The sequence below is a fragment of the Annulohypoxylon truncatum genome (assembly GCF_022578515.1).
Source record: "Annulohypoxylon truncatum strain CBS 140777 unplaced genomic scaffold F4807scaffold_21, whole genome shotgun sequence".
Lineage (NCBI taxonomy): Eukaryota > Fungi > Ascomycota > Sordariomycetes > Xylariales > Hypoxylaceae > Annulohypoxylon > Annulohypoxylon truncatum.
In genome coordinates, this window is record NW_025953807.1 from 407,927 (window position 1) to 432,032 (window position 24,106).

Genomic DNA, 24,106 nt, shown 5'->3' on the forward strand with positions numbered 1-24,106 from the left:
CCTATTGAAGCTGTCGATGGCTATACCAGTCACCCCTCTCAAGCACTTCTTCCGGCCATAAGGCACAGAACTATGACGAAACGGCGATATCGTCACTTAACCGCCAATTTCCCAAAGTGGAACCGATATAAGTCGGAAGCGGGCACACATGCGATGCTATTAGTCGGCCTCATTAGCCGGCATAGTGGTTGTTGTTTTGCGTCGGCAATTCGTGCGCGACGATCATATCGTAGTAACCTTGAGACATCTTAACCTGGTTCCTGTATAAGATGAGCTGCAACATGTTATAGCTTGGACAGTGTAGTTGGTATAAGGTAGCATAAGAGACACCGTTCTAGATCGGACAAATTTCTGGTTTCTAGGGTTCATAAATCGTCATATATTCTATTCGTTCAACTCTGACTAAGTGCTGCGAGGAGGGTTTCGATTGAAATCATCAAGACAAACACAATTCGCCATGATGACAACCATTTTAGAGATATATGAGGAGATTAAAAGGGATCAGAGTATATTACTACTCGAAAATGATACAAAGCGTCTAGTCATAAAAGTTGAATTAATAGAATGAAACTATTCCAAGCTTAGGACTTGGTGTTTACAAGATGTAAAATGGGTAAAAGTTAAAGATCAAAGTGAAGATCGGATCCGCCATCAACAAACAAACCAGGTAGGGGCGTACCAGGTACGTATCAGAAAGCGGGGGAGGGAGGGGCATATCGCATATCAGTAACTCTTTGCATTGTAAATTTTCTATTAATTGTGCAACCGCGAGGCGGCGACAAGACAGACACAACTACATCTCAGCATTGACTTGCAATAGAAAGCGATTTCCCAATTTTAAGAGTTGATTAGAATTATAGAAAACCAAGAAAGCCCGTCACAATGTCTGATCTTCCTGAAACCTTCGACCGTAAGCGTTTCCCGTCCCGCGTTGCCCCGCCATCACATCATCCGCTATCACGATAACCTCGTTCAAATTCCTTCACCAAGTTCCTAGCCACGTAGAAGTCAGGTAGCTAATATCATGACTCTTGTCCGCGCGCAGGACCCGTCCACATCGCCGTCATAGGCGGGACCGGCCTGTACAAGATCGACGGGTACACCCCAATCGCCCGCATCAACCCCCTGACACCGTGGGGTTACCCGTCCGCGCCCATCCTGATCCTCGAGCATGCCGGCGTGCCCGTCGCTTTCTTAGCCCGCCACGGCCAGTACCACGAGTACGCGCCGCACGAGATCCCCGCGCGCGCGAACATCGCCGCTTTGAGGCATATCGGCGTGCGCTGCGTCGTCGCTTTCTCGGCCGTCGGCTCCCTGCGCGAGGAGATCAAGCCCATGGACTTCGTCGTGCCCGACCAGGTTATCGACCGCACCAAGGGCATCCGCCCCTTTACATTCTTCGAGGGCGGACTCGTCGGACATGTGCCCTTCGGCGATCCTTACGATGATAAGGTCGCGCAGGTCGTGCGCCAGTGCGCCAAGTCTATGCAGGGCGATGGTGTGGTGCTGCATGGGAAGGGAACTGCTATTTGCATGGGTAGGTTGCTAAGTCAAACATTGCGCTTGACGATTTCAAATACACATACTAATTATACTGGACGACTAGAGGGACCGCAGTTCTCGACGCGCGCGGAGTCCAACTTATACCGTTCTTGGGGCGGTTCGGTGATCAGCATGTCGCTACTACCGGAAGCCAAGTTAGCAAGAGAGGCCGAGATGGCATTCCAGGTCATCTGCATGGCTACAGATTACGACTGTTGGCATACGACCGAGGACGTTGACGTGTCCATGGTTATGCACTATATGGAGAGCAATGGCCAGAACGCCAAACGACTGGTTGGAGCCGTGCTAGACGAATTATGTAAGCACGAAAACAGCGACTTGGTTACCGCTAAGCACTGGGAGGGTGCCAGCAAGGGCGCCGTTGCGTTCTGTACTAAGCCCGAGGGCAGGAATCCGGAGGCGTTAAAGAAGGTCCAGTACCTATTCCCGGGTTTCTTAAACTAATATAGCTACGTAAAATACCTTAGAGGGGATAGACGGATGGTAAGGATATCTAGACATAGACTACGGTCATAAATAGTAGCGGTAGAAGAACTTGGATCATGTGGGTTTTAATCACATAGTATATTTCACAGGTAGCACTGTTAATGTTTGTTACAAATTCATGTAAGACTCAGTTAACACATACTAATATGGTCCTCTAGAAAGACAACAAGTTCGCTTATAGTACTACGGAATACCAACATTGCCCTTACCCCTTACTATTCTCGACTCAATTTCACTTTTTCACTTCATCTCTTATTCTAACGAGCAATATTCGTATCTAGGGATATGCCAACGGATTCAAGCCAGTAAATTGCCGCTACTATCCAAAATGGATTCTTGCTAATCCTACCCCTTTAGAACTTAGGTAATATCCTATACCACCCAAAAGTATACACAAAACATCACCCCCAACGGCGACATATCCAAGAACTTTCCTATCCAAGAACACGTCTACCCAACAGTCAAGAGCTGCTCAAAGAAAGCCGCCCTATTATTCGCATTGTCGCGCAGATGAATCTCCAAGATCCAATGTCTTTTGAACCCGTCCTTGCCCTCCACATCCATCAGCTCATCATTACCCTCGGTGATATACAACTTCGTCTGATCCTTCGGCACGCGCTCATGCGGGAACTGCCCAACCAGATGTCCAGCAAGCCAAGCGCCAAACTCCCACCCCGCGTCCCTCGCCTCCTCTTGCGCAATCTCGTACAGCCTGCCGCCCGTCATACTCTTGCTCTCCGCATCAAAGCGTTCCTTAACCCTCTTCCACGTCGGCTCGAGCGAGTCCCTTAACCTAATCTTCTCGGGGTCATCCCCCAGCACGAACGTGCGCGCGAAGTCCGCCTCGTACTTCTCGAACACGGGGCCGAGGTCGACGTACAGGATGTCGTCGGCCCCGATGACGCGGTCGGGCGGGTTGTCCTCGAAGGGGAGCAGCGTGTTGGGGCCCGACCGCACGACGCGCTTGTGCCAGTGCGTCCGCACGCCGTGGCGCTCCTCGCCCAGCGCGTGGATCTCGTCGCTCAGCTGCTTCTCGCTGATCCCGGGGCGGATTAGTTTCTCTTCGATCTCGGCGAACAGGGACACGGCTTTGCTCTGCGCGTCTAGCAGGTACGCTGCGCGCGCCTTTTCGGCTTCTGGTGTCACCGGCTTCTTCTCCGGCTCTGGTTCCGGGTCCGGCTTTGTTTCTGTCTCTGTCTTCGCCTCTGGCTCCGGCTCTGTCTCCGTTGTTGTTGTTGTGGTGGTGGTAGTACCCAAGATTTTGGGTAGTAGGCTAGCGATTTGAAACATGGTTACAGCTTTCGAGAGATTTAGAGAGCGTGAGACGTACAGACGACGAACGACCAGACCAAAACCTACGGAGAGCTGAGCTCTTTAAGGGGTGGGTACCCCAAGTGCGTAGGATTCTACATGATCTATGCACATATGCGATTACTGTACGCGAAGCGCATAGCTCCCTGCCGGTTGGGCTCCTACAGACCGATACAGGAAAGGCGTATTGAGGGGTAGCTTAAACCATTGCCGGATAACTCCTATCAGATCTCACTTATTACACAATCGCGAAGAACTTAGCGTCGTGATTACGTAGGGGTCCATGGTCCTCTTATCTCATAGAACGATATATAACCACGAAGGGCGTACTTGGATGATATACACGTATGATATATCACAAACTGAATAATCGTGTGGGCCGAGAATCGGAGTCGGCTATTGGTTGATTAACGAGAATGGCCCGCTATATTCCTTAAGATATTAGCATCCTACGTGTTGATCATCAACTGGAAACACTTTTACGTGCTGCTGCAGTGGCTTGGGGGATTATAGATATATTGATCCTTTTAACCTTCGTACGAAATCAACCATGTCTGCTTTGAGTATAGCTGATGTATAAAATACTGGAATCTGGTTGATATACGTAAAAGCTCATTATAAATCATGAATAAACGGTCACCAGGGCACATCATTTTAGGTTCCGGGACCAGGATTAAAAGGAAATCTGTACTCTATTGGAAAATGAGATAAAACATGAATAACTTGAAAGTATCTAGGCAGTCACCGCAGTAGGTCCTTCAGGGAAATGGCTTGCCGCGATGTTGCATTGCCTGAACAGTCGAACCTCATCTTCAGCAAACGCGCCAACCACAGAGTGAAGTAACCCGCGGTTATGGAAAAGCACAAGATCACCCTCTTTCCAGTCGTGCGCATACACCATCTTCGGTGCAATACCCGGACGCTGCAGGCGATATATGGTCTCGCGGACCTTTTCTAGGTCGTCGGTGACGGTCCCATCCGCAAGATGCAGTTTGCGGGCCGGCGATGGATGCACCTGGAGGGCAAGCTTTCCCGTGACCGGGTTACGCCAGCACAGGGGCAAGATCTGGATCTTGTCCTCCTCGATAGGAGGAAGGTCGTTCAGGGGAACTTCCAGCCCCTGGGAGACCATACCTAGCCCGGTGGGACGAGACTTGGCGTTGCTGATCCAGATGTACGGATGAGGCGCGTATTCAACCTTGGTGGTGCGCGCAAATTCTTTGTCAGCGTCGGAGAGGAGGTCGTACATCGAGTAACCCGATACAAACGCCGTAGTGCCCAAGGGAACATCCAACTCGTCACCGGTTCCGTCGTCATAACGACAAATCTGACGGCGACCATCCGGCACTTTAACCGCAAGAAGTGTAGTCACTATTGGAGGAGCAAGGCCGTATAACGCAGCATCAATATGCCAGCGGTAGAAGCGGGTGAAGTCGAGATCTTCCTCGGCAGGAATAGTAGTCACGTGGAAGGTCTTGTGGTGCGGGTGCTTGAGCTGGGCATTCTTCAAGCCTTCATACTCAGGCACAAAACCATTACCGATAACTTGCACTTGCGGCTGATGTGGTATGGTTTTGAGATCGGGGTGTAGGATACTGCGTTTAGCATCGATCGTCTTGCCATGACCATACGAAGTTCCGGCAGGGTCGAACCGTCGCGTTAGCTCAAATTGAGCCTTCGGCGATGTGCCAGCCTGATCCTTGAATACCAGGATTTGGTGGTTGAAAAGGGCATCACGGATAACATCGAAGTCGGCATCTAACATACTGTTAGCTGTTGTTTGTGGATTGGAATGTGTCAGGTAGCTTACCAAAGGAGGTTACCGATTTTACGGGTGATCTCCCATTATGTGAAATACTTAGTTTATCACGAAATACGTTGCATAGGTCTTACCAGTGAGATGCTCGACATCTGCATTGCGGACAATGGCTCCGAAGTTTACGCCAGATGTCTCTGGGAATGTGAGGGGTTCTACAGTGATCTGCGACATTGTATTCTTGCTGTTGTGTTGATTGGCGTTGTTATTGTTTAAGTTAAAGTATTCGGACTTGATTCGTAGAGTTGAGGCTCACAACTTGATAAAAGCGATGGCGAATCGACCCCTTTTATATAACGATACTTGAGATAAGGAACAGTATGACGCAAGGCGCTCTCCGAACGTTTGCATCTGATAGGTAGGGCTGTCCTATGTCGGAGATACACGACGACTTTCACCGGCAGTGGCCGACTCCCGACAGGTTGGAATTGATTCCTTCACCTGCGGCACTCGGTGGACACTAAGCCCCAATTATGTAGTACGCTGTGGCTGTTGTTCAGTGTGTAATACCAAGGTACTAAGACCGACATCCTTCTCCGTTTCTTACACAGATCCTTACCTAGTACTCACCTCACCGTCTTGATATAGCGGTGTTCTAGTGAATATTTCCGGACCTTATACATTACCTATCTCTCTACGCGTCACATCAATGCGCTTCTCATCGAAGCAATTGAAGTACGTGGAAGATGGTTATTGCACAGACCCAGGAGAACGCGTGTCCCGGACATCCACAAAAGAGATAGATATGGTTAGGTAAGCGATAGGGGAAGCTCCAGTTGCCGCCCGGCTTTTATCCATTCCTTAGTGTAGGTACACTAGGAGGTACCTAAGTGACTTGGGTGAATTGGAAGACTGGAAGCGACAACCTTGAAGGTGAGTGACTAACATCCGAAATTTTCTTTTCAGTTACAGTTTCGAGAATATAAAAGGTAAACCATATCAAGCCTAAGAAGCCCATAATAATTAAACCGATTCAAACTCAAATTCGGCCATCGCGACATGGATAACCATTGTACGACTAAGCAAACTTCGGAGCTAGCTGCGGTAGTCGTTGGGGGAGGTGCAGCTGGTATCGCCGTTGTTGGCAATCTCCTCGAACAACTTCCCCCTAATTCCAAAATAGGATGGATAGATCCTCTCTTCCAAGGCGGCCGTATCAATGCCAAGTATAGAGAGGTTCCAAGCAATACAAAAGTCCACCATTTCCTCTCCTACGGCGAAGGCGTTGAGGCGTTTAGGAAGATCGCAGAAACCACCGAAAAGCCAAACGCCATCTCCATATTAAAAGGTCTCCCTCATGACGACACTTGTTCGCTACAATATGCAGGAGACATGCTGCAGGTCTTGACTGAGGGCCTACTCAAACATGATCAAGTCACAAGCTTTAAGGCCAGTGTGACCGATTGTGAACGGATTAGCCAAGACTCAGTATGGTCGTTGACTGTACGGGATGAGGCTTCTCAAGCCACCCAACGCATTACGGCGCCAATTGTTGCCTACTGCACAGGTGCATTCCCTTCTACTGTTCCCTTCCCGGACGGTCTTTCTCGTGTACCGAAACTCTTAGATCTTGATATCACACTCAAGCCATCTCTTTTTGCCGAGACCATCCCTAGAGACCAAGACATATGCATTGGTGTCATCGGCGCTTCTCACAGTGCCATTCTCGTCCTAAGGAACATATTCGAACTCAGTCAGAAATCCCATCCCAAGCTTCGCGCGCGGTGGTTCTCCCGCGCAAAAAGGCTGAAGTATGCTGAGGACAAGGGAGATTGGATTCTCTACGACAACACCGGATTGAAAGGCATCGCAGCCCAATTCGCCCGGGAGAACTTGGATGGCGACAGGCTTTTGCACAGCGAAGTGGGCAAGATCATAACTCGAGTCGACTGTTCGGGTGGTGTGGAGCAGGAACGGGAGGCTTATTTGAAGGAGATGCCAGGATGTGACTACGTTACACAGGCGATAGGGTACAACACAAAACCCCTCCCTATGAAACAAGAGGTGTCATTCAATCACGAGACGGGAGGCTTCATAGATCCGAAGACGAAGGAACCTGTTCCAGGGCTCTACGGTGCTGGAATTGGATTTCCCGAGAGAGTGGTTGACCCGGTTGGAAACGTGGAGTATGCTGTGGGATTCATCAAGTTTATGAGGTTTCTAAAGCGCGTGGTGCCAAGATGGGTTGAGCCCATCCCAAACTGAGGTCTGTCGTACTATAGACGTTTACCTAATTCAACATTACACGATAGAGGCGGATAATTAGCGAGTATTTCAGTCAATTCAACTTCAAATAATGAAGCCACATTCTCAGCAGCAAGTGGGTCGTCAATATGTGTTTTGGTCGTGTCACAAGTCCGATCCCGATTAGGGGCATTTAAAGGGGCACTTTAGTCAAGAATAGGTAATTCCAGAATATTTAGGTGTAATATGGTTCACCAGGAAAAAGCATCAACCTCGAGCTCAAAGATTGTCTTCTCTCTTCTTCCAAACGATACCACCGCCTCTCGTACATCGTCGCAAAGCGCCGCAGGACCGCAAACGACTACACCGACTCTTTTCCACCCGGAACTTACCTCCTGCGCTAACAACACGTTTATATTAAGCCTCTCGCCGACTAGAACCACCTTGTCAGCCACTTTACCGAGGGCCGTGCCGAGATCCGTCGCTAGAGGCTCAGCTTCTCTTTTCGCACTCCAGGCTAATTTGACGTTGGGGTGCCTGTCTGTCCATGCGAGTAAGCCGGTAATCCCGATCCCGCCGCCGATAAGCAACACGCGGTCGCATTTTAATACTTCCCTGCTCGCGTTGCCACGGTAGGGGCCGTCAAGTAAGACGGGTAAGCTGCGGTGATTGTGGAGATACCTCGTCATTCCGGCGTGCTTTTTGATGTACATGGTTATCCCGCTATATGCGTCGGTTGCCGGTGGAGCTGCGCTCGGCTCCGAGTTCCCTTTCGCGGGCTTACTCATGCCCTCCTCAACTTCCTTCAAATCAGATGGATTGTGATTCACGATGCCGTTTCTGCCGAGGAGTTGATGATTCTGAGAATGGAGCATGGCGGTGTGGATTATCGAGAACGGGTGGTTTTCCCAGGGGCGAAAGAGGTTGAGTTTGGGGAAATAAGCGTAAACGTGGTATCCAGGCTCTGAAGTCCACCGCAACCCCCTAATATCCACGCGAACAATATCCGGGCCGATTTCCGCTATTTTGGCTTCGCGAATACCATTTTTGCAGACTCGCAGCACGCGTATAAGACGGTCGAAGAACCAGACGGCGCTGACGGCATAGATCCAGTACTCATAGATACCGGTAAACCCCTTCCAGTACATCACATGGTACCAACAGCCTGCTATCGTGAACACCGAGAGAAGAACGTGGAGTATGAGGAATGTCTCATAAGACTTGCTACGGAACCATAGTATACTGTGGAAAAGTAATAATACGAGACACAGGGTAGCCACAATCCCCCATATCCAATATGGCTTATGGACGTCTGTATAATAGACACCGCTTGGTATATACGCGCAAAGGAGGGTGATAGAATGGACCACAGCCTGGAGAGCACAAACACGTGCGACCCATCGGTGGAGAACTAAGAATGTCGAGTATGGCCAGTCCGTAAGCCATAGCAGAAAGTTATTCCTAGATGAGAACAACACGGTCAGGGGGAGCAGAGCAAAGGCGATGTGGCCAGTTCGATATCCGACATATGCCATGATTTCCCCGGAAGGTGTGAAGCCCCACGGGTCGGGCTGACCAAACCCTCGATACGAGACAGCGCTTAGTACGATGTTGAGGGCGACAAACATTCCGATGTAAAGGCCTTGACCCATTGTTGGTGCGTTTCCCGACAGCCGTGGAAGTGGCCGGATGACATATGTGCTGATAGTAGACGGGTACACGAGGTACGGTTTGATCCCGTCGGAGACACTAGTCATGTAGGGAAGCTGGCCGAGGAGATACACCAACAACGGCGTTCCCACACCGACGGTAATAATAACGATTCTGTGAAGCGGTTACGATAACGTCCGAAGTAATAACTGGTCATTCTCTTACACGTATGTCGACTGTGTATGTTCTTCCCAGTCGAAGAGGTCATCGAAGGACTTTTGGTATTCGTAGTCGCTAGGGGGAAGGAGAGCGGTAAAATTAAGCACCCGCCCGCTTGCCCATATCTTAGTGGGAGTTTGGGTTATGTTCGCGAGAGTGGCGCCGTAAGTCCATCTCGGTAGAATGGAAGGGTCGCCGGTGGCTTGGTCGGCCCAATATTTCTCGATCTTCCAAGTTGGCACATGATCTTCCCGACACGTCGAGTTGATGCAATACGCAAGCGTCGTTAGGAAAGCAATGTTCTCGGATATACAAGGCGCAGTTGGGGACGCCATGGTCATGTCCATCTCCATACCCATACCACCCATACTTCCGTCAGGACAGTCGAGCGGAGCAGACGAGATAACACCGCGACACGCGTAGCAACATTTTGGGTCATACCACCACTGACCATAACCAATGAGGCCATGTCCACATAGTGCCGTGGTAAACAGAGACGTTATGATTGCGAAAGAAAAGAGTGAAGTCCACCCCATCGTGTTTCTCCCATCAAGATGCCAGGCAAGGGCCTACATTTCAGGGTTAACTGAACACTTGGGAGCATTGTGTATTTGTAATTGTCTGTTCCGTCCACAATGGCACTAGATTAACTAAGCAGACGATGATTCGATGGCCACAGGCGTACAGAAATTCCTACCAATGCTTGGAATGACTAGCCCGTTCGTCCCACTCGGTTCTTCCGACTCCAGACTCCTGCAACAAGCCACAAAGAGGATAATAAGACGAGCAAGTTTTAATTCGCAGTCCTGTGAAACGTGCTCAGTCCAATGTAAGACACATAGCAGAAATACACCGAATAATGACAAGGGGTTCACAAGGGTTCCCCGCAGGACTTCGCCATCCATACCGAGCTGACCTAGGTGCCCGAGATACGGGTTCTCTGTATGTTCGTACAATTATAGCCTAGATATTTCTGGGCTGAAGCCATCTAGAAGACAGCAAATGTAATAGTGACGAAGACGAGTTCACGCACCCTCAAACACCGGCATATTGAGCTCTGTAAAAAAACACCATGTCTACCTAGGTACCTAGGTAAGATTAGTTCAGAAACATTCTTCTATTAGGTTTACAAGGCGGGACGTATAAAATAATATCTTAGCTTGACTATCTGTGCCGCTCATCAACATTAGACGATTGGCTAAGAAGACAAGAGCATGATCTTGACATTTAAGTCCATCCAAGACATCATCAAGAAGATGAACACCTAATGCCTCTTTTACACCTATACACAGATTCGCATACACCTATATTGCATGTTTTGCTGCTTATAAGTCAATAGATACATTAATTTGGTTAAGCTCTCCCGATTAGTAAGGCTGCGGCCGGGAGACTGGCATCAATTAGCCATAGATAACCCCAACATAAGTCGCCATCCGCATTCATTTTAGTATCGTATTTCTAATTTATTATCATTTATCTAGGTTATATGAAATATCAATATGAAATGAGTAGATAAATAGAAATGCATTAGTTGTTAGTTATACGAACCACTATCCTCATTGTGCCGAATTAAAAAAGGGGTGGCGGCTATTCCGGCGAAAAGGGGTTACAATTAGACATCTTAAAATCCTAAGCACTACGGCCACAACTCTCTACTACGATGCTCACTGGGTTTAAATATATGAATACGATATTAAATATAATTTTACTTACACTACTTTCATACTCCTCTGTAAATATACTAGGATAAGATTCGTATAAAATGTTTTCAATGATCTAGTTGTGCCTTGAATGCATCAACGCACCAGGTTGGCGTCACTTGTTGCAGACACTGTACTTGGCTCATAAACGAGATGTCAGAAAAGAACAAGATAACTGCAAAGGTCTCTTATCAAGAACGCAATCCCTTGATAGTTAGGTAGGTATTTAGTGCTTGAACAGTAAAATCTGGCTACCACCTACTCTTTCCCCTAGAAATACCCATACCTACCTAGGTATATATATACACAATGGATCAGAATAGCGCCATATGTAGTACTATAGCTAGGCGTATCCCCCAGACTGATTTTGATACAAATAGAAGTATATTTAAGAATTATTAGTTTACAAATTCAGGTATTTGTGCGATGCTATGTAAGTTAATTAATTTCTAAAAATGAGAGATGGTACGAAAACCAAGGACGGACCTCAGCATCGTCCATCAATTAGCTACTGATATGCCACGAATACAAGAAAAGTAGGCCTGTATCATCACATTGACGTGTCTTGTTGCTATTATTGGTTGTAACACTGCTTGTATCTAGAAACATACCTAGGTACCTTCAAACTGACTGGGGTCTGGATCACTACTAAAGCCAGAGAATCAGACTGTCCTATTCCTTGCCAGATAGCAGCTTGAAAGGAAAATTTTCAAAGCGCCGTCAGCCGCCGATCTAAGATGCTCTTTGAAGCCTCGGATTATGGAATACCCAAGTATCAACCCTGGGATCATTTCTAGTACAAATCTTCCACATACGTACCTATGCTTCCCACTAAGGGTAGAGGTCCTTCCATAGGATTCTTTATTGCCCTGGAATTCGATCTCATAGATATTAATACAAGTTAAAGTTGTCCTGTCGAAAATTTTCATGCTCCATTACATCGTTTTTAGCTCAGCAGAAATTTCTGTCACTTGTAGTGACTGTTATGTAGGTACCTAAGATGCTCATCTAGATATTGAGGAAGCCTTTGTATGCTACTAACTACATGATTGTTTGCTGTGACATCAAATAAAGACTCATACATCTCAGTGCTAACGATCCTAACTTATTTTCAAGTTTGTGTTCTAACAGTTCTATAGCTTAGAAGGTCAAGCCATCTGATGTTTCACTCATCACCTATGACTACCTATGTACCTAGAGATGGTTGGCTAAGGTACCTGTAGGTAGATAGTTAACGACTGATACTCGCATATTTTACGGGGAACTTCTTACAGTATACATGCGTCTATAATATATGATCGTTACTCACAGACCAACGACATCATCACGCATGTCTGTTCAGTCAAAGAACTTTAAATCATGAGGATGATCGAAGGGGGAAGGTCAATATGACAAAGAATATGCCCATATCTCTTAGGTAATGAGCGTGTTTATGACCGATCAAGCAGTAAAATAAGCTTCCTGAATCCACGAGGATCCAACGGATCTCCGCTTATACGTCTCTAGATACTTCTAGACCCGTATTTCACAGCTTGGTATTCATTGAGTCATATCTGTCCTACCATCGCTTCTACCTAGTAAATTTTCTATATAACACCCAAAGGAAGGGTGCAGGAAAATTCTTGCTTCCTTTATCTACAATTTTCCTGACTTAAACCAAGCAGAGAACCCATCTTCTTACCCCTCTTGCTCTTCATTCTCTAATATGCCTCCTCAAGTAGCTTTTCTACTATTCCTTGTATAATTTTCCTACTTCTCCTTCCTTCTATACTCCTCCACCTTCATTAAGTCTTCTCTTTTAAAGTCGGTCCTACCTATATTGCCTTTAATATGACCGCTACATTCTTTCCTCCTCCATTTTAATCTTCTCTCTTGAATCTCCTATTACGTTTTACTCTCTTAACTAGCTCTATTATTCACCTATTAAACGGATGAGCCCCCTCTTCTCGGTCTTCTAAACTCTCTACTCTATTTAATTTCTTCCTCTCTACTTTCTTCTCCCACCTACTCCATCACCTAATACCATCTCTCTATGCATTTAACTTGCTACACCTCCTTGGAGCTATTCCTTCAGTACCCTCTTCCTACCGTCCCATCCCATCTTCTGCTGCTATACTCCAGATCTATCCTCTCCTTCAGACTTCGTTCTGTACTAAATTACACATTACCTTACCGGGCGGCGAAACTATGCGTACCTAACGAGGTAACTCTATTTCTTCGCTGTGTTAGGTATTTTAAAGCAGCAGGTACATACATCCGAGAGGGGTAAATATCGTTATACAAGATGGCCTCTTGCGAAATTCTCTAACAAGTCGGTCGAGTCTCGCTATTCGACTCCTAATGATGCCGAGGCTCAGAACAATATTGCATGTACATGGCCAGATTGCACCGCGGCCGCAACGGATGGCGTATCCTGCTGTGGTCCAATGGTCGAAAATTCCATCGATGGTGGGACACATAGACCAAATTATCATCTACATGAGAAGAGTAAGTTTCCATTTCTTGATTTTGCAGAAGCAGCCTCCCCTTCATCTCTCCCATATTTAGAACGACAATACATAACTTTGAAAAAATCCCTCTAATTCGATAGTAGAGGTAGAAGGCCATATCTTAATTATTATACCGAAGGTAGCGCAAGATCCCCACCTAATGCCGATGTTCGACAGGGCCGACAGGCAGGTTAAGGTAAGTCACTGCGATCCCACAATACCTTCCCTCTGGGACGCCCGACTCCTTTCTATCCAACGAAGCCGTGTGCCCCTTTTCTACTTTCATACTATGGAATCCTTCTCCTTTTTCTTGAATTTCATCCTCGTCTGGCCTCTTTTATAACTCAAGCTAACTTCGTACATAGCCAGCACAAACTAGCCAGTAGCTCGACCCTCTACCTACAATTCACTGACACGAGTGATACGAAATATCTTCCACGAGCTCGACCTAATATTGGATTCCTCCGTTCAGCCACATCAGATTGTCGCCTGGCCATCCATGAACGCACTTCATGTGGCCATGACTCCAAGAGAGCCAAGCCGAAGGTCCCGTCTCCGGAACCCGGCAACTTTACACCGTTTATATACTGCAGGGGCCACCTACGTCTCTTAAGAGATAAGTGACGCGGTCGAGAGACCAGAATAATATGTGGCAGAATTCATTAGACATTACTAAAACTTCCACGGGCCAAGCCACGGATTTACTTTCATGTCAACGATACCAATACCTCATGACGGCCAAAGCGCCCAACATCACATATTCTCGCTGAAAGATGTTACATAAAGCCGCCGAGGAAATCCGATGTCCATATTACCTAAGGGTCAAAGGATTGAGTGCAGATGGTTCCAAGGGAACAACAGAGAGCAGCTGGGCAGAGAAGCAGTAAGACCCACACCCTCCGAGTATAGTAGGACCTCCTACGAAGCCCAAGACTTTTGTGGTAACGATTACTCGGGTACATCCAAGCACTTCATGATGCATCCGACGGTGTAAGTAAAGAGATACGAGAGACTTGAAGTATACCAATTCTAACCGTTTTAGGATCTCGAGCTGAATAACGATCGTAAGAGACACGTCCTAAAACGACCAATGACGCACGAAATCCATCCCTATAACCGTCGACAAATGGAGAAAACTAAGAGAGCAGGCAAGTGGTGATGTATTAATTTTACCATCGCAACACTTCCCTCCGCACGATGATTTTCAGCCACCCGTACTTTGTGGGCCAGACAAAGAAGTCGATCCAATAATTCTCTGGCCCAGTTTGCGATCGCTGCCAGGATATCCTGCCTGATACCTCTTCGGCGGAGGATTTGCGAACTCGGCAAGACAGTGGTACACTGGTGAGAAGCCGTCACCGACACCGATTGGCCGCGGCGCGGACTTTGTAGTGAGAGTGGGCTGTGGTGGTCATTTTCGAGTAGCTTATAAAGAGCTAGACTCAGCCGACGTACCCTGCGATACCTTCATCGAATTTGCAGAAGGGCTGGTCTATGCACGGTTTCTCTACAGCATGCTTACAAGCATTCAAGGAATGCCCGAAGCAGGCAGGCGTGCTAGAAGAAGCGGGGATGGAAGGAGATCAAGAAGCAAGATGATGATCTGCGAAAAACCCAAGAGGATCTTGATCGCGCACCCTTGATCTTGCACGTCGAAGCCAGACGGTTCAACGACCAGAGTTTGTTATTACCCCCCCTATCAATCGTCATTGCTTCACCTTTGGCACATACATAAAACCTCTAATGGCATGTCGAAACCGGGCATGTAACAATACTGAAGACCCAACCGAAGCCATGCTTCGGCAACTTGCAAACAGCAAGATGATCCAAGGATGTGTCTTCGAACGGACGGCCTAGATTACCCAGGCTGTCCAGACAGGACAGGGTGTCTAGATTAATCAGCCTCGGCGTTATTTTCTCTAAAACGTTGCGGGGCATTAGAGATCGTGGGAAGGATGTTCGGCTAGACGCGATTAACTTGATCGTATCTCTATCATCAGCACTTATAAAGAGTGTCATAATTCCGCCATCTTTGCCTATTAGGCTGAACGACAAACTTGAAAGGATGGAAGCGAACATGGACAAGATAGCCATGATGGCGTCAATCCAGAAGGAGATTAAACACTAAGAGGAGGAAGTTGAAGTTGTTGTAAGTCCAGAATTAGGACAAATTCGGCACACAACCAGGGCTACCAAAGAGAAAACAACCCTGCCACGAACCATCACCACCGCAGACTAGTATTGAGCATTTTTCGTGGTTCGACGATCCACCTTTTACCTAATACTATCTGAGAATGTAATCTCAAGCCCCTCGAGGTCCCGATCCCCGTACGCCAACAGAAGAGGGTGCAAGAATTCATCCACACGGTCGATCGGTGAATGTTTGGACTAATTTTATATGTGACGAGAGAGCAAATCTCTTTCGACGAGAAACTAATGCGAAAAGAATCAACGCGTGAGCTCGACCAGACTTGTCTATTCGAGAAAAGCCATGGCGGATTCAAGAAGCCGATCCTGAAGCCAAACGGGCCAGGAAAATTCTTAGAGAGAAGGCTACTTCATGGAGTGCTAGGAATTCCCTCCCAGAAAAGGGGAAAGGGAAAAGGAAAGGGTAAGGGTATGGGAAAGGGACTACTCACCGATACATCTGGCACCGCATTCGAATCTCGCGCATGGGAGACGATAAACTCAGCTCTGGATGTTATTAGCTCACGTCCCAGCGATACGTGACATCCAAGATTTGGTGGAATAACGAAGATAATTCCTAAGATTATCAACGAGCAGTCAGTAACTCCTCGAGGACGTCTTTAATATCTACAACGAAAAGGGCGTTTCGGCCTCACTCCATTGTCGTGCTTTAAGATGAGCATGAGCTATAACTGGCTTATATCTACAGCCAAATATGTGAAGAAGACGTGGATAATTACTCCTTCCACGGTTCACCAGCAAGTGTCTCTTGTAGGGAGTTGGTTGCTGTCGGCGGCTCAGACACACCAAGGATCTTAAACCACGAAGGTGTACAAGGACACGAGATTATAATAAACGGCGAAACGCGTTTCTTTTGCATCCAATGCAGCGGAGAGCTCAAGTACTCTCTAAAAGTACTCTCTAATCCTTGGGATAGGACCTAGGTTTAAAGCCCTGTCCCAATCATTGCGCATGCCCTACGGATTCGGATGCTTAACAAGATCAAGCTCCCACCTCCACCCTTTTTGCGCTAAATGCAGTGCAACAGATGGTATTGCATAGACAGCGCGGGCAGAGTCGTCATCTTAACCTTGTCTAACCCTAGCGCGTAGCTGACGAGAACGGTAGGATGGCGGCACTCGCAATGAAGCCGCGTTTCTCCAGGTTCACCACAACATCCTCATTGATGTTGCCGGAAACGAGACGCCCCATATCAACTCTTGGAATCATTGCATACATCGCAACGAATACTATACCAAAGGGCGACCAAAATTGAGAGCAAGATCATGCTCGCCAGCATATCCAATAAGTTCAACATTCTTCCTAGATCCTCCATACACCATATAAGAGAGCCTTTTATATATAAATTATTCCTTATCTAGGCTTGCAGGAGAGCTGCCTACTTTTCATTAATACCCTTGTCGCCTGAAGGTAGCGATGAACGGATATCTTGATACTGCTTGGATTGGAATGTCAGGCAGAAGACTAGAAGTCTTATTCCCTGGCCTCTCTACACGAGGCTATTCAAGACGAATTCGAGCAGTTGCAGGAGGAGGGAAGATGTATCGTGAACGGCAAACTACCCGCCGCTTCTCCGACCCCAAAGCGGTCCTAAGAGATACAGAACAGGAGCTGAACGTTCCGCGACACCATCAGAACTCCCCGACGAACTTTTGCCTATGGCTCCGGCGGAAGCGGAGTAAATCGAGAGCGAGAAGCGAGCGATGGCTGGCCGCGCGAGTTCGGGTGATGGCGATACCAAACCGACTCCCGAAGGAGCAGAGCAAACAAATGGGTTGGTCGGCCCCAATGCTACTACGACGCCAGATAACTGTACATATTATATGGGCGCGCTATCAATGGGGCGATTAAGAGGAAGACTGCGCCATCTGCCACGAGCCGCTTTAATGTGCCATGCGGTTCTACGTGGGAACTTCCACATTCCACCGTCAGATCTTGGGTCGAGAGATCTTTTACCCAGTACTTGTTATTAAAGATATATTCGAACAAAGTCCCCGGCATGATGGAGATGCTAAGTTCGTACAACAACAAACAGCAACAGCGGCTTCACCAGGAATTAACGGCGTCTCTACAACACTCCCACTCCATGTGGAGATCCAATCAACCAAACGACCCTATTTCAACAATGTCATATTCTCCGTATCGCCCATCCCAAATCATGAGAGCGAAAGCCACAGGTACCAGGCAACTCTTCCTTGGAGAGCGGCAAAAGCCAAGAAGTCCGTCGAGACTCATAAAATCCAACGACGCAGGGTTCGCTATAATGCGCGAGAGCTTATCCAAGACCTAAATCGCGTAGCTGGACTCTGAAAGGAAATATTTGGTGCATCAATCCAACCGCACCATTCCATGTCATTGCCTCTTTCCAGATCCCAGCCTACCTGCCTTGGATCCAGATGGAACAAGTTGAAATACAAAAAGCAGATAAACGGTGTCCCTCAACACTGGCGAGCGAAGTCAGAGAACGTTTCGATGGAAAATTGCATTCTACAGGTCACACACCGATTCCTCTTCTAGCGAACAGAAGAGATTCTAAACGAGCATCACTACACAATAGGTGTATCTAATTACATACAGCTCTAGAAACACCCAACACCTGGGTAGACAAGTTCTATCCTAATTGATAGAATAAGGCATCTACCGACCTAAATAGACACATACGATAATAACACATCATCATGTAATTCGAAATCGAAGTCCCTTATGCCGTACCAGTACATATATACAATGTGCCTAATGTGACAATATTGACGGGGAAGGTTCAGAAGTCAGGATCCTAATATAGCTTTACCTTTCCTCATAGCCGGAAGAAGAATGTGACATAACAGATCACTTCCTCTATACCTCAAGCGAAGCGAAAAGGGGCTGGGGACTCCGTCTGGTTAAACTTGATAGGATGCACTACAACACGATCAAGTCATTGTCCTACATATACAGGAGCGAGAAGAACGTCCATATTCATGTATAATACAGAGGTAGCCATTTTATCTCCCTAAGTACCTAAGTAGCAGATAAACCAGACTACGCGTCACCCTTAATCCTCTGAGCGTCCGTATTGCTATTCACGAATCCGTGGCCAATCAGCGGCAAGTCCCTCTTCTTGTACTCCTCCTCGATGAGCTTGTACCGGCCGATCGCCTTCGCCTTGTCGCCGCGCGTGATGCGCTTCGTCGCCACCGTCACGTTCGGCAGCTGTACGAGGTCCTGGCGCCGTTCTTGGATCTCCATCGTGAGCGTCTTCGGCTTGGGCGGCTTCAGGACCACGTGGAGCAGCGTCTTGACGCTGGTTATGCCCGCGAGCTGGAAGTCTTGGACCAGGTGGCCGGTGAGCTGGAAGATTCGCTTCGTGACCTAGACGTAGATGTGTTAGTCCAGTATCCCATATTTAGAGATAATTTATCCGCGTATTCGCGACATAGCGCAACTCACAGCAAACCTAATCCTCGGATCCGCCAGCGAAACAGCCTTCCAATCCTTCCCCCAAGCCTGCCTCAACTCCTCCGCCTCGGCAACCTCAAGCGCCGGCCTAACAGCAGCATCCCATCCGTCCTCCCCCTCCAGCGCCCTCAAAACCGCCTCCACATCACCATCCAACACCACCTCTCCATCATTCTTAACCTTAACCTTAACCCCCAAAACACACCTCATCTCCTCCTCCCCGCCCACCGGCCACCTCTTCACCAACACCCCCTCGCGCCCCCCCTGCCTAAGCGCATAAGCCTCAACAACAGCCCTGCGAACAGCAGTCTCGAGAACAGCGTTCTCGCGCACGCGCGCCGGGGCGCGGAACCCGACGAAATCGGCCGACGCGGGCCAGTGCTCGCGCGCGTCCCACCACCCGCGCGTGTTCCCCACGACCTCGAGCCCGTCGTCGCGCAGCGCGGGCGCGTACGTCCGGTCCGACACCAGGTCCGCGCGCTCCGCGTACGTGCGGCGGCGCGGCGGCGGGCGGAACGTCTGCCACGGCTCTTTTTCTACTTCGGCCTTTTCTTTGTCGAGGGGGCCGAATGCTGCTTCGGCTAGGGGAGCGGCGGAGGAGGGGGAGGAGGAGGCTGTGGGCGCGGGCGCGGGGTTGGGGGGTAGGTATTGCGAGTGTCCGACTTGCTCGGGCTCCGGGACTGGGACTGGGACTGGGGGTTCGGGGGATGAGGCTTCTTGTGTTGGTTTGGCTTCTGGGCTCGGGTCCTGCGGGTTGGGCTGCTTGTCGGTTGAGTAGAGGCGTGCGAATGCAGGGCATTGCAGTCCTGCTCTCGGTATGGACTTGCGGGGCGAGGCCGAGATGTGGTGGGAGGGTACGGACGGGGATTGTCCGACTAGGGGAGCGATTGGGGAGCGGGTGACTGGTGCAGACAGGCCGGATGGCCGTCGCAATCTTGTTATCCGTCGCATTGTGGCTAATTGACTCCCCCAGGCGTAGATGTGAGGTCGTTGAACGTCGCAATAATTGAGAGTTTGATATTGAAGCTACGAACTTTTTTCAAGGTTAGGTAATCTGCAGGGGTTCACCATGCCAAGCCGGAAAATATGGATCCACGTTCCAGCCACGGGGGCTAATAGACGCTAAGGAAGTACGTACCTTATCGGATTGTGCATATCGAAGGCCTCGTCATTCGAATTAAACATTGAAGCTTCAACCATCTACAAATATATGCATAGCATACCGCGATCCTGCGAGGAAGGCATCTATTCAGTTCTGATGACCGGACTCTAGTACCATCCTCTATACCATGTAAAAGCGAGTTCGTCCGTCGCGACATACGATACATGGGCATTCAACGATAGCGACATGATGCGACTCCAGGCCTATCTACTCCTATTAGGAGTCCTCGTCTCCTACGTCGCCGCATCTTGTAAGCTATCCTCCCCATTCCATTCCCACCTCTATCCTATTCCCTTCATACTAAATCACCCCCTTTAACCATCCAATCCACAAAACCAAAAGCTAACTAACCCCCCACAGCCGCTCCAACATTCTGCAAATGCACCTGCTTCAAGAACAGCACGCTCATCCAGCTCGGCCCACAAGGCGACAACCCAAACACCTTCGAGAACGCCGCCTCCAAATCCAACTCCCACCCCGACTCCGACTCCACCTCCAACCCACCATCATCCTCCTCCTCACCCGCCTCCTCATCCCCCGAGTCCCAAGCCCAAGCCCAGCAACAGCAGCAGCAGCAGTTGCTCGAAAAGCGCGCGGCATCAGCGTCCTGCACGCAGTGCACGCGGGCCTTCTGCCTGTCGCAGCACCTGCCGATATGCAAGGACGCGGAGGAGAACGACGTGGTGGCGATGTGCTTCCAGCGCGACAGCCGCAAGGACCAGATCATCGTGTGGGGCTTCATCCTCGGCACGACGGGGCTGCTGGGCTGGGCGGCCGCGCGGCGGGTCGTCGAGTTGAGGGATGGGAAGAAAGGTGCCGCGGTGGGGAGTGGAAGGGGAGAGAGGAGTAGGGGGCAGGATAGGGGGGTGTATATGCCTGTTGGCCGGGATGGGACGTAGGGTTAGAAGATTGGGAACTTGGGAAGATCCTACCTATGTTCTGTTCGAATATCAAGGGTTTGGCGTTGAAAAATGGCGTTTAGGATGTAAGGGAGTGAGGCAATATACATTGCCCAGATTTTATATATAAAACATCCAGCCTCCACATACATATATCCAGAGGATGAAATCATCACGTAGTTATCATTCGTGACTATACTAAAACTAAGCTGGTCTAGAAGACAAGAGGAATCACATTCCATGCAATTGATCTGACTTTTATAATAGCCCCAAGGGTTTTATAAACCAAACGCCTGATGCCTTTTTTGGTTTTCCCTCTCCCGACCAAAATTCCCAAGATTCGTTTTTCTAAGCTGACGGATCTCAGATATCATGCACCTACGACAGTCTATCCTCCCAAATGCGTTTTTTTATCACTTTTGTTCTCATTAACTGCCTTCGTTCAGAAATGGATATACCACGTATTCGTGTGGCGTGGCTACGGTTGGTGAAACCCGCTACCCATGTCCCTTCTAACTATTTATTCCTCCTCTAGGAGAGTGGCCTTGGGCTCTTGGCCATTGCTGTTCGGGGCCCCGTTCTTCGCTCGGCGAGCACGGACCGCCGCCGCTAGGTCTTCGAGGACCTCGACAGTCTGGTTCCAGTCAATGCAGGCGTCCGTAATGCTGACGCCCTTCTTTAGTCCGGAAGGACCCTCGGCTGGGACTTTCTGGTTGCCCTCGTTGATGTTGGACTCGATCATGACGCCGACAATGGCCTTCTCTCCCTCTTTGAGCTGGTCACCGATTACCTTGGCAACCTTGGGCTGGTTTCGGTGGTCCTTGTTCGAGTTACCTGTTCCCTTGTTAGCTTATTCTCGGGCGCGTCATGTGACAGAGCGCAATATACCGTGCGAGCAGTCGACCATGATGGCTAGCTTCTGTCCCTTCTTGATCAAGGTTTCCTTGGCAGCTTGGATGCTGTCCTTGTCGTAATTGGTGCCCTTGCTACCTCCTCTCAGGATAACAAAGCCGTGCTCGTTCCCCTTGGTCCTCGTGATGGCGGCCAGGCCCTGCTTAGTGACACCCATGAAATGATGCTTAGAGGCCGCTGCTCCTATGGCGTCAATAGCAACATTCAGGTTTCCATCTGTGCCGTTCTTGAAGCCAATTGGGAAGGAGAGACCGGACGCGAGCTCACGGTGTAGCTGTGATTCGGTGGTACGAGCGCCAATGGCGCCGACGGAGATGAAGTCTGCTAGGAACTGAGGAGAGATAGTATCTAGCATCTCGCTGGCGATGGGCATGCCCGCGTTGGTGAGGTCACCGAACATCTGTCGCGATATGCGGAGGCCCTTGTTAATCTTGAAGCTGTTGTCGATATCGGGGTCGTTAATGAGACCCTTCCAACCAACTGTGGTCCGCGGCTTCTCGAGGTAAGCGCGCATGATAATGCACAGGTCGTCCGATAGCTTCTCAGAAAGACCCTTCAGACGTTGGGCGTACTCGTGGGCAACAGCTGGATCATGGATGGAACAGGGGCCGACCACGACCAGAAGACGATCACTGCGGCCCATTATAATGGCAACAGCATCTCTTCGGCCCTTAACCACTGTCTGCAAGGAAGCATCGGTCATTGGGATCTCAGATATGAGCAGTGCCGGCGGGATCAGAGGGTCCTGTCCCAGGACTGCGGTTTCCAAGCACATCAGCATCTTGTTCCTGTTTGGGATCTGTTTTCTTTGTGGTACGATGTTGCTCGAGTAGGTAGGTTTATGTAGGACTGAAGGGAGGACAAGTGATCTCGAGTAACATAAGGGACGGTGGTTACTCATAATTGAAAGTTTTAAAGAGCGACTTGGACGACTTGACATTGACGAGAACCGAGTAAAATGAAAAGTGAAAAGGTTGAAGTTTGCTATCTTACGTACCTCTCATATCATCAGCCACGAGAGGCGCCATGTCGACTCCTGGCATTGTGGTGAATAGATGAACAGGATGACGAGTGGTTCGAGTGATTGGTTGTCGAACAGGTAAATTTAAAGTCCTAGGGTTTGAGCAGCACGGCAACCGTTGTTTGTTGCTTCGGACAACCCGAGCAACGGATAAGTGCGTGAGGATACGGTGTGGAAAAGCCGTTGTTCGTTGTTCCTCTGGCAAAGAGATCTCTCAAGGTGAGTCAGACTCGAAGAAAAAAAATTTAAGGAGAAGAGTTTGTATGCTCTTTCTTCCTTGGACCCCTGGTTTTGGATTCTTTGGTTCCCGATTCCGGTCTCGTACTTTTTTGGTTCTCGAATCCTTCAACTCCTAATGTAATGGTGTAGGGAGTATTAAAGTAACCCAAAAGATGTGAATGGAATGCTGTGTGAGAATATCTATGTAGATAATTACGACAAGGGATGTATGTGTGTATGTGTGTACGTGAGGTAAAGTCAAAGATATTTTGAATGGTTACTTAAAGCTTAGTAGCTGGTGGTTACTAGCAACTACAATGACTCTAATAGGTTGAGAGGTGTAAATCTAGCCCCTACGGCCCGTATTGGCCCATACTAGCGGAGCCAGCTACGAAGACGGGCTTGGTGGGCTGGTGGGGTGCGAATCGATGGAGGGGCACAAAAAGATATGTAAGTACGTACCACCCAACTTGACCCAATTAGGCATTAGGTGATGATAATCCTGTTCTTTTAATCCCCCATTTCGAAAACTTTTTTCCCCTCAGTCTTCACATGTGCAGGACATTTCTTTTCTCTTCACCACCAACCACATGTTCTCAATATCCTACTCGCGTCGTCATCGTAAGATAGACGGCGCATTGGGAATGCACCAATGATTCCTAGGTAAACTTTACTCACCGCCCCATAAAGACCCCGTGGAGACTTACTGCTATGTCACTGGTCGTCCCAAGTTTCTCCAAATTATCCATGCCTTACCGTCTCATCTATGAAGCTTAAAGTCATCTTATGAGGAGCAAGAAATAAAATTCCGTTATGATCTAAGTGGCAT

At 48.7% G+C, this 24,106-nt stretch overlaps 9 protein-coding genes across 9 annotated transcripts; 3 read left to right on the forward strand and 6 right to left on the reverse strand.

The window, feature by feature from the left end:
- The first annotated feature begins 772 nt into the window (after positions 1 to 772).
- On the forward strand, positions 773 to 2,281 carry F4807DRAFT_144081 (phosphorylase family protein). Its single transcript, XM_047993131.1, has 4 exons — positions 773 to 910; positions 1,046 to 1,537; positions 1,607 to 2,152; positions 2,208 to 2,281. Exons 1-3 carry the CDS (start codon positions 883 to 885, stop codon positions 2,005 to 2,007), a joined length of 921 nt encoding a protein of 306 aa, XP_047853146.1. The 5' UTR covers positions 773 to 882; the 3' UTR covers positions 2,008 to 2,152; positions 2,208 to 2,281.
- On the reverse strand, positions 2,254 to 3,716 carry F4807DRAFT_144087 (Creatinase/aminopeptidase). Its single transcript, XM_047993132.1, has one exon. It carries the CDS (start codon positions 3,337 to 3,339, stop codon positions 2,500 to 2,502), a length of 840 nt encoding a protein of 279 aa, XP_047853147.1. The 5' UTR covers positions 3,340 to 3,716; the 3' UTR covers positions 2,254 to 2,499.
- Positions 3,717 to 5,528, reverse strand: F4807DRAFT_144106 (Clavaminate synthase-like protein). Its single transcript, XM_047993133.1, has 2 exons — positions 5,254 to 5,528; positions 3,717 to 5,118 (listed from the first exon to the last, which is right to left on the reverse strand). Exons 1-2 carry the CDS (start codon positions 5,348 to 5,350, stop codon positions 4,094 to 4,096), a joined length of 1,122 nt encoding a protein of 373 aa, XP_047853148.1. The 5' UTR covers positions 5,351 to 5,528; the 3' UTR covers positions 3,717 to 4,093.
- Positions 5,529 to 5,720: 192 nt separating this feature from the next.
- On the forward strand, positions 5,721 to 7,528 carry F4807DRAFT_430480 (pyridine nucleotide-disulfide oxidoreductase-domain-containing protein). Its single transcript, XM_047998417.1, has one exon. It carries the CDS (start codon positions 6,176 to 6,178, stop codon positions 7,379 to 7,381), a length of 1,206 nt encoding a protein of 401 aa, XP_047853149.1. The 5' UTR covers positions 5,721 to 6,175; the 3' UTR covers positions 7,382 to 7,528.
- An 83-nt stretch (positions 7,529 to 7,611) lies between these two features.
- F4807DRAFT_452263 (ferric reductase like transmembrane component-domain-containing protein) lies at positions 7,612 to 9,765 on the reverse strand (the record flags this gene model as incomplete). Its single annotated transcript, XM_048000313.1, has 2 exons — positions 7,612 to 9,184; positions 9,236 to 9,765. The coding sequence occupies 2 exons, from the start codon at positions 9,763 to 9,765 to the stop codon at positions 7,612 to 7,614; spliced, it is 2,103 nt and encodes a 700-aa protein (XP_047853150.1).
- F4807DRAFT_430482 (uncharacterized protein) lies at positions 9,162 to 10,141 on the reverse strand. The gene is made up of 2 exons (XM_047998418.1): positions 9,236 to 10,141; positions 9,162 to 9,184 (listed from the first exon to the last, which is right to left on the reverse strand). The coding sequence occupies exon 1, from the start codon at positions 10,132 to 10,134 to the stop codon at positions 9,880 to 9,882; it is 255 nt and encodes an 84-aa protein (XP_047853151.1). The 5' UTR covers positions 10,135 to 10,141; the 3' UTR covers positions 9,162 to 9,184; positions 9,236 to 9,879.
- Positions 10,142 to 18,325: 8,184 nt separating this feature from the next.
- F4807DRAFT_430485 (ribosomal subunit 39S-domain-containing protein) lies at positions 18,326 to 20,077 on the reverse strand. The gene is made up of 2 exons (XM_047998419.1): positions 19,056 to 20,077; positions 18,326 to 18,977 (listed from the first exon to the last, which is right to left on the reverse strand). Exons 1-2 carry the CDS (start codon positions 20,013 to 20,015, stop codon positions 18,648 to 18,650), a joined length of 1,290 nt encoding a protein of 429 aa, XP_047853152.1. The 5' UTR covers positions 20,016 to 20,077; the 3' UTR covers positions 18,326 to 18,647.
- A 338-nt stretch (positions 20,078 to 20,415) lies between these two features.
- F4807DRAFT_461570 (uncharacterized protein) lies at positions 20,416 to 21,125 on the forward strand (the record flags this gene model as incomplete). Its single annotated transcript, XM_048001699.1, has 2 exons — positions 20,416 to 20,476; positions 20,587 to 21,125. 2 exons carry the CDS (start codon positions 20,416 to 20,418, stop codon positions 21,123 to 21,125), a joined length of 600 nt encoding a protein of 199 aa, XP_047853153.1.
- Positions 21,126 to 21,289: 164 nt separating this feature from the next.
- On the reverse strand, positions 21,290 to 23,596 carry F4807DRAFT_430488 (3-deoxy-7-phosphoheptulonate synthase). Its single transcript, XM_047998420.1, has 3 exons — positions 23,035 to 23,596; positions 22,014 to 22,793; positions 21,290 to 21,959 (listed from the first exon to the last, which is right to left on the reverse strand). The coding sequence occupies exons 1-3, from the start codon at positions 23,078 to 23,080 to the stop codon at positions 21,646 to 21,648; spliced, it is 1,140 nt and encodes a 379-aa protein (XP_047853154.1). The 5' UTR covers positions 23,081 to 23,596; the 3' UTR covers positions 21,290 to 21,645.
- Between the last annotated feature and the right edge of the window lie 510 nt (positions 23,597 to 24,106).

Coding starts and splice junctions, on each gene's coding strand:
- F4807DRAFT_430482 (XM_047998418.1), bottom strand. CDS start 10,134: ATGGATGGCGAAGTCCTGCGGGGAACCCTTGTGAACCCCTTGTCATTA.
- F4807DRAFT_144106 (XM_047993133.1), bottom strand. CDS start 5,350: ATGTCGCAGATCACTGTAGAACCCCTCACATTCCCAGAGACATCTGGC. Junction 5,119..5,253: donor AGATGTCGAGCATCTCACTG/GTAAGACCTATG, acceptor ACAGTATGTTAG/ATGCCGACTTCGATGTTATC.
- F4807DRAFT_430485 (XM_047998419.1), bottom strand. CDS start 20,015: ATGCGACGGATAACAAGATTGCGACGGCCATCCGGCCTGTCTGCACCA. Junction 18,978..19,055: donor ATCCGAGGATTAGGTTTGCT/GTGAGTTGCGCT, acceptor ATCTACGTCTAG/GTCACGAAGCGAATCTTCCA.
- F4807DRAFT_144081 (XM_047993131.1), top strand. CDS start 883: ATGTCTGATCTTCCTGAAACCTTCGACC. Junction 911..1,045: donor TCTTCCTGAAACCTTCGACC/GTAAGCGTTTCC, acceptor GTCCGCGCGCAG/GACCCGTCCACATCGCCGTC. Junction 1,538..1,606: donor GGGAACTGCTATTTGCATGG/GTAGGTTGCTAA, acceptor CTGGACGACTAG/AGGGACCGCAGTTCTCGACG.
- F4807DRAFT_430488 (XM_047998420.1), bottom strand. CDS start 23,080: ATGCCAGGAGTCGACATGGCGCCTCTCGTGGCTGATGATATGAGAG. Junction 22,794..23,034: donor CGTGGCTGATGATATGAGAG/GTACGTAAGATA, acceptor TGGAAACCGCAG/TCCTGGGACAGGACCCTCTG. Junction 21,960..22,013: donor CATGGTCGACTGCTCGCACG/GTATATTGCGCT, acceptor ACAAGGGAACAG/GTAACTCGAACAAGGACCAC.
- F4807DRAFT_430480 (XM_047998417.1), top strand. CDS start 6,176: ATGGATAACCATTGTACGACTAAGCAAACTTCGGAGCTAGCTGCGGTA.
- F4807DRAFT_144087 (XM_047993132.1), bottom strand. CDS start 3,339: ATGTTTCAAATCGCTAGCCTACTACCCAAAATCTTGGGTACTACCACC.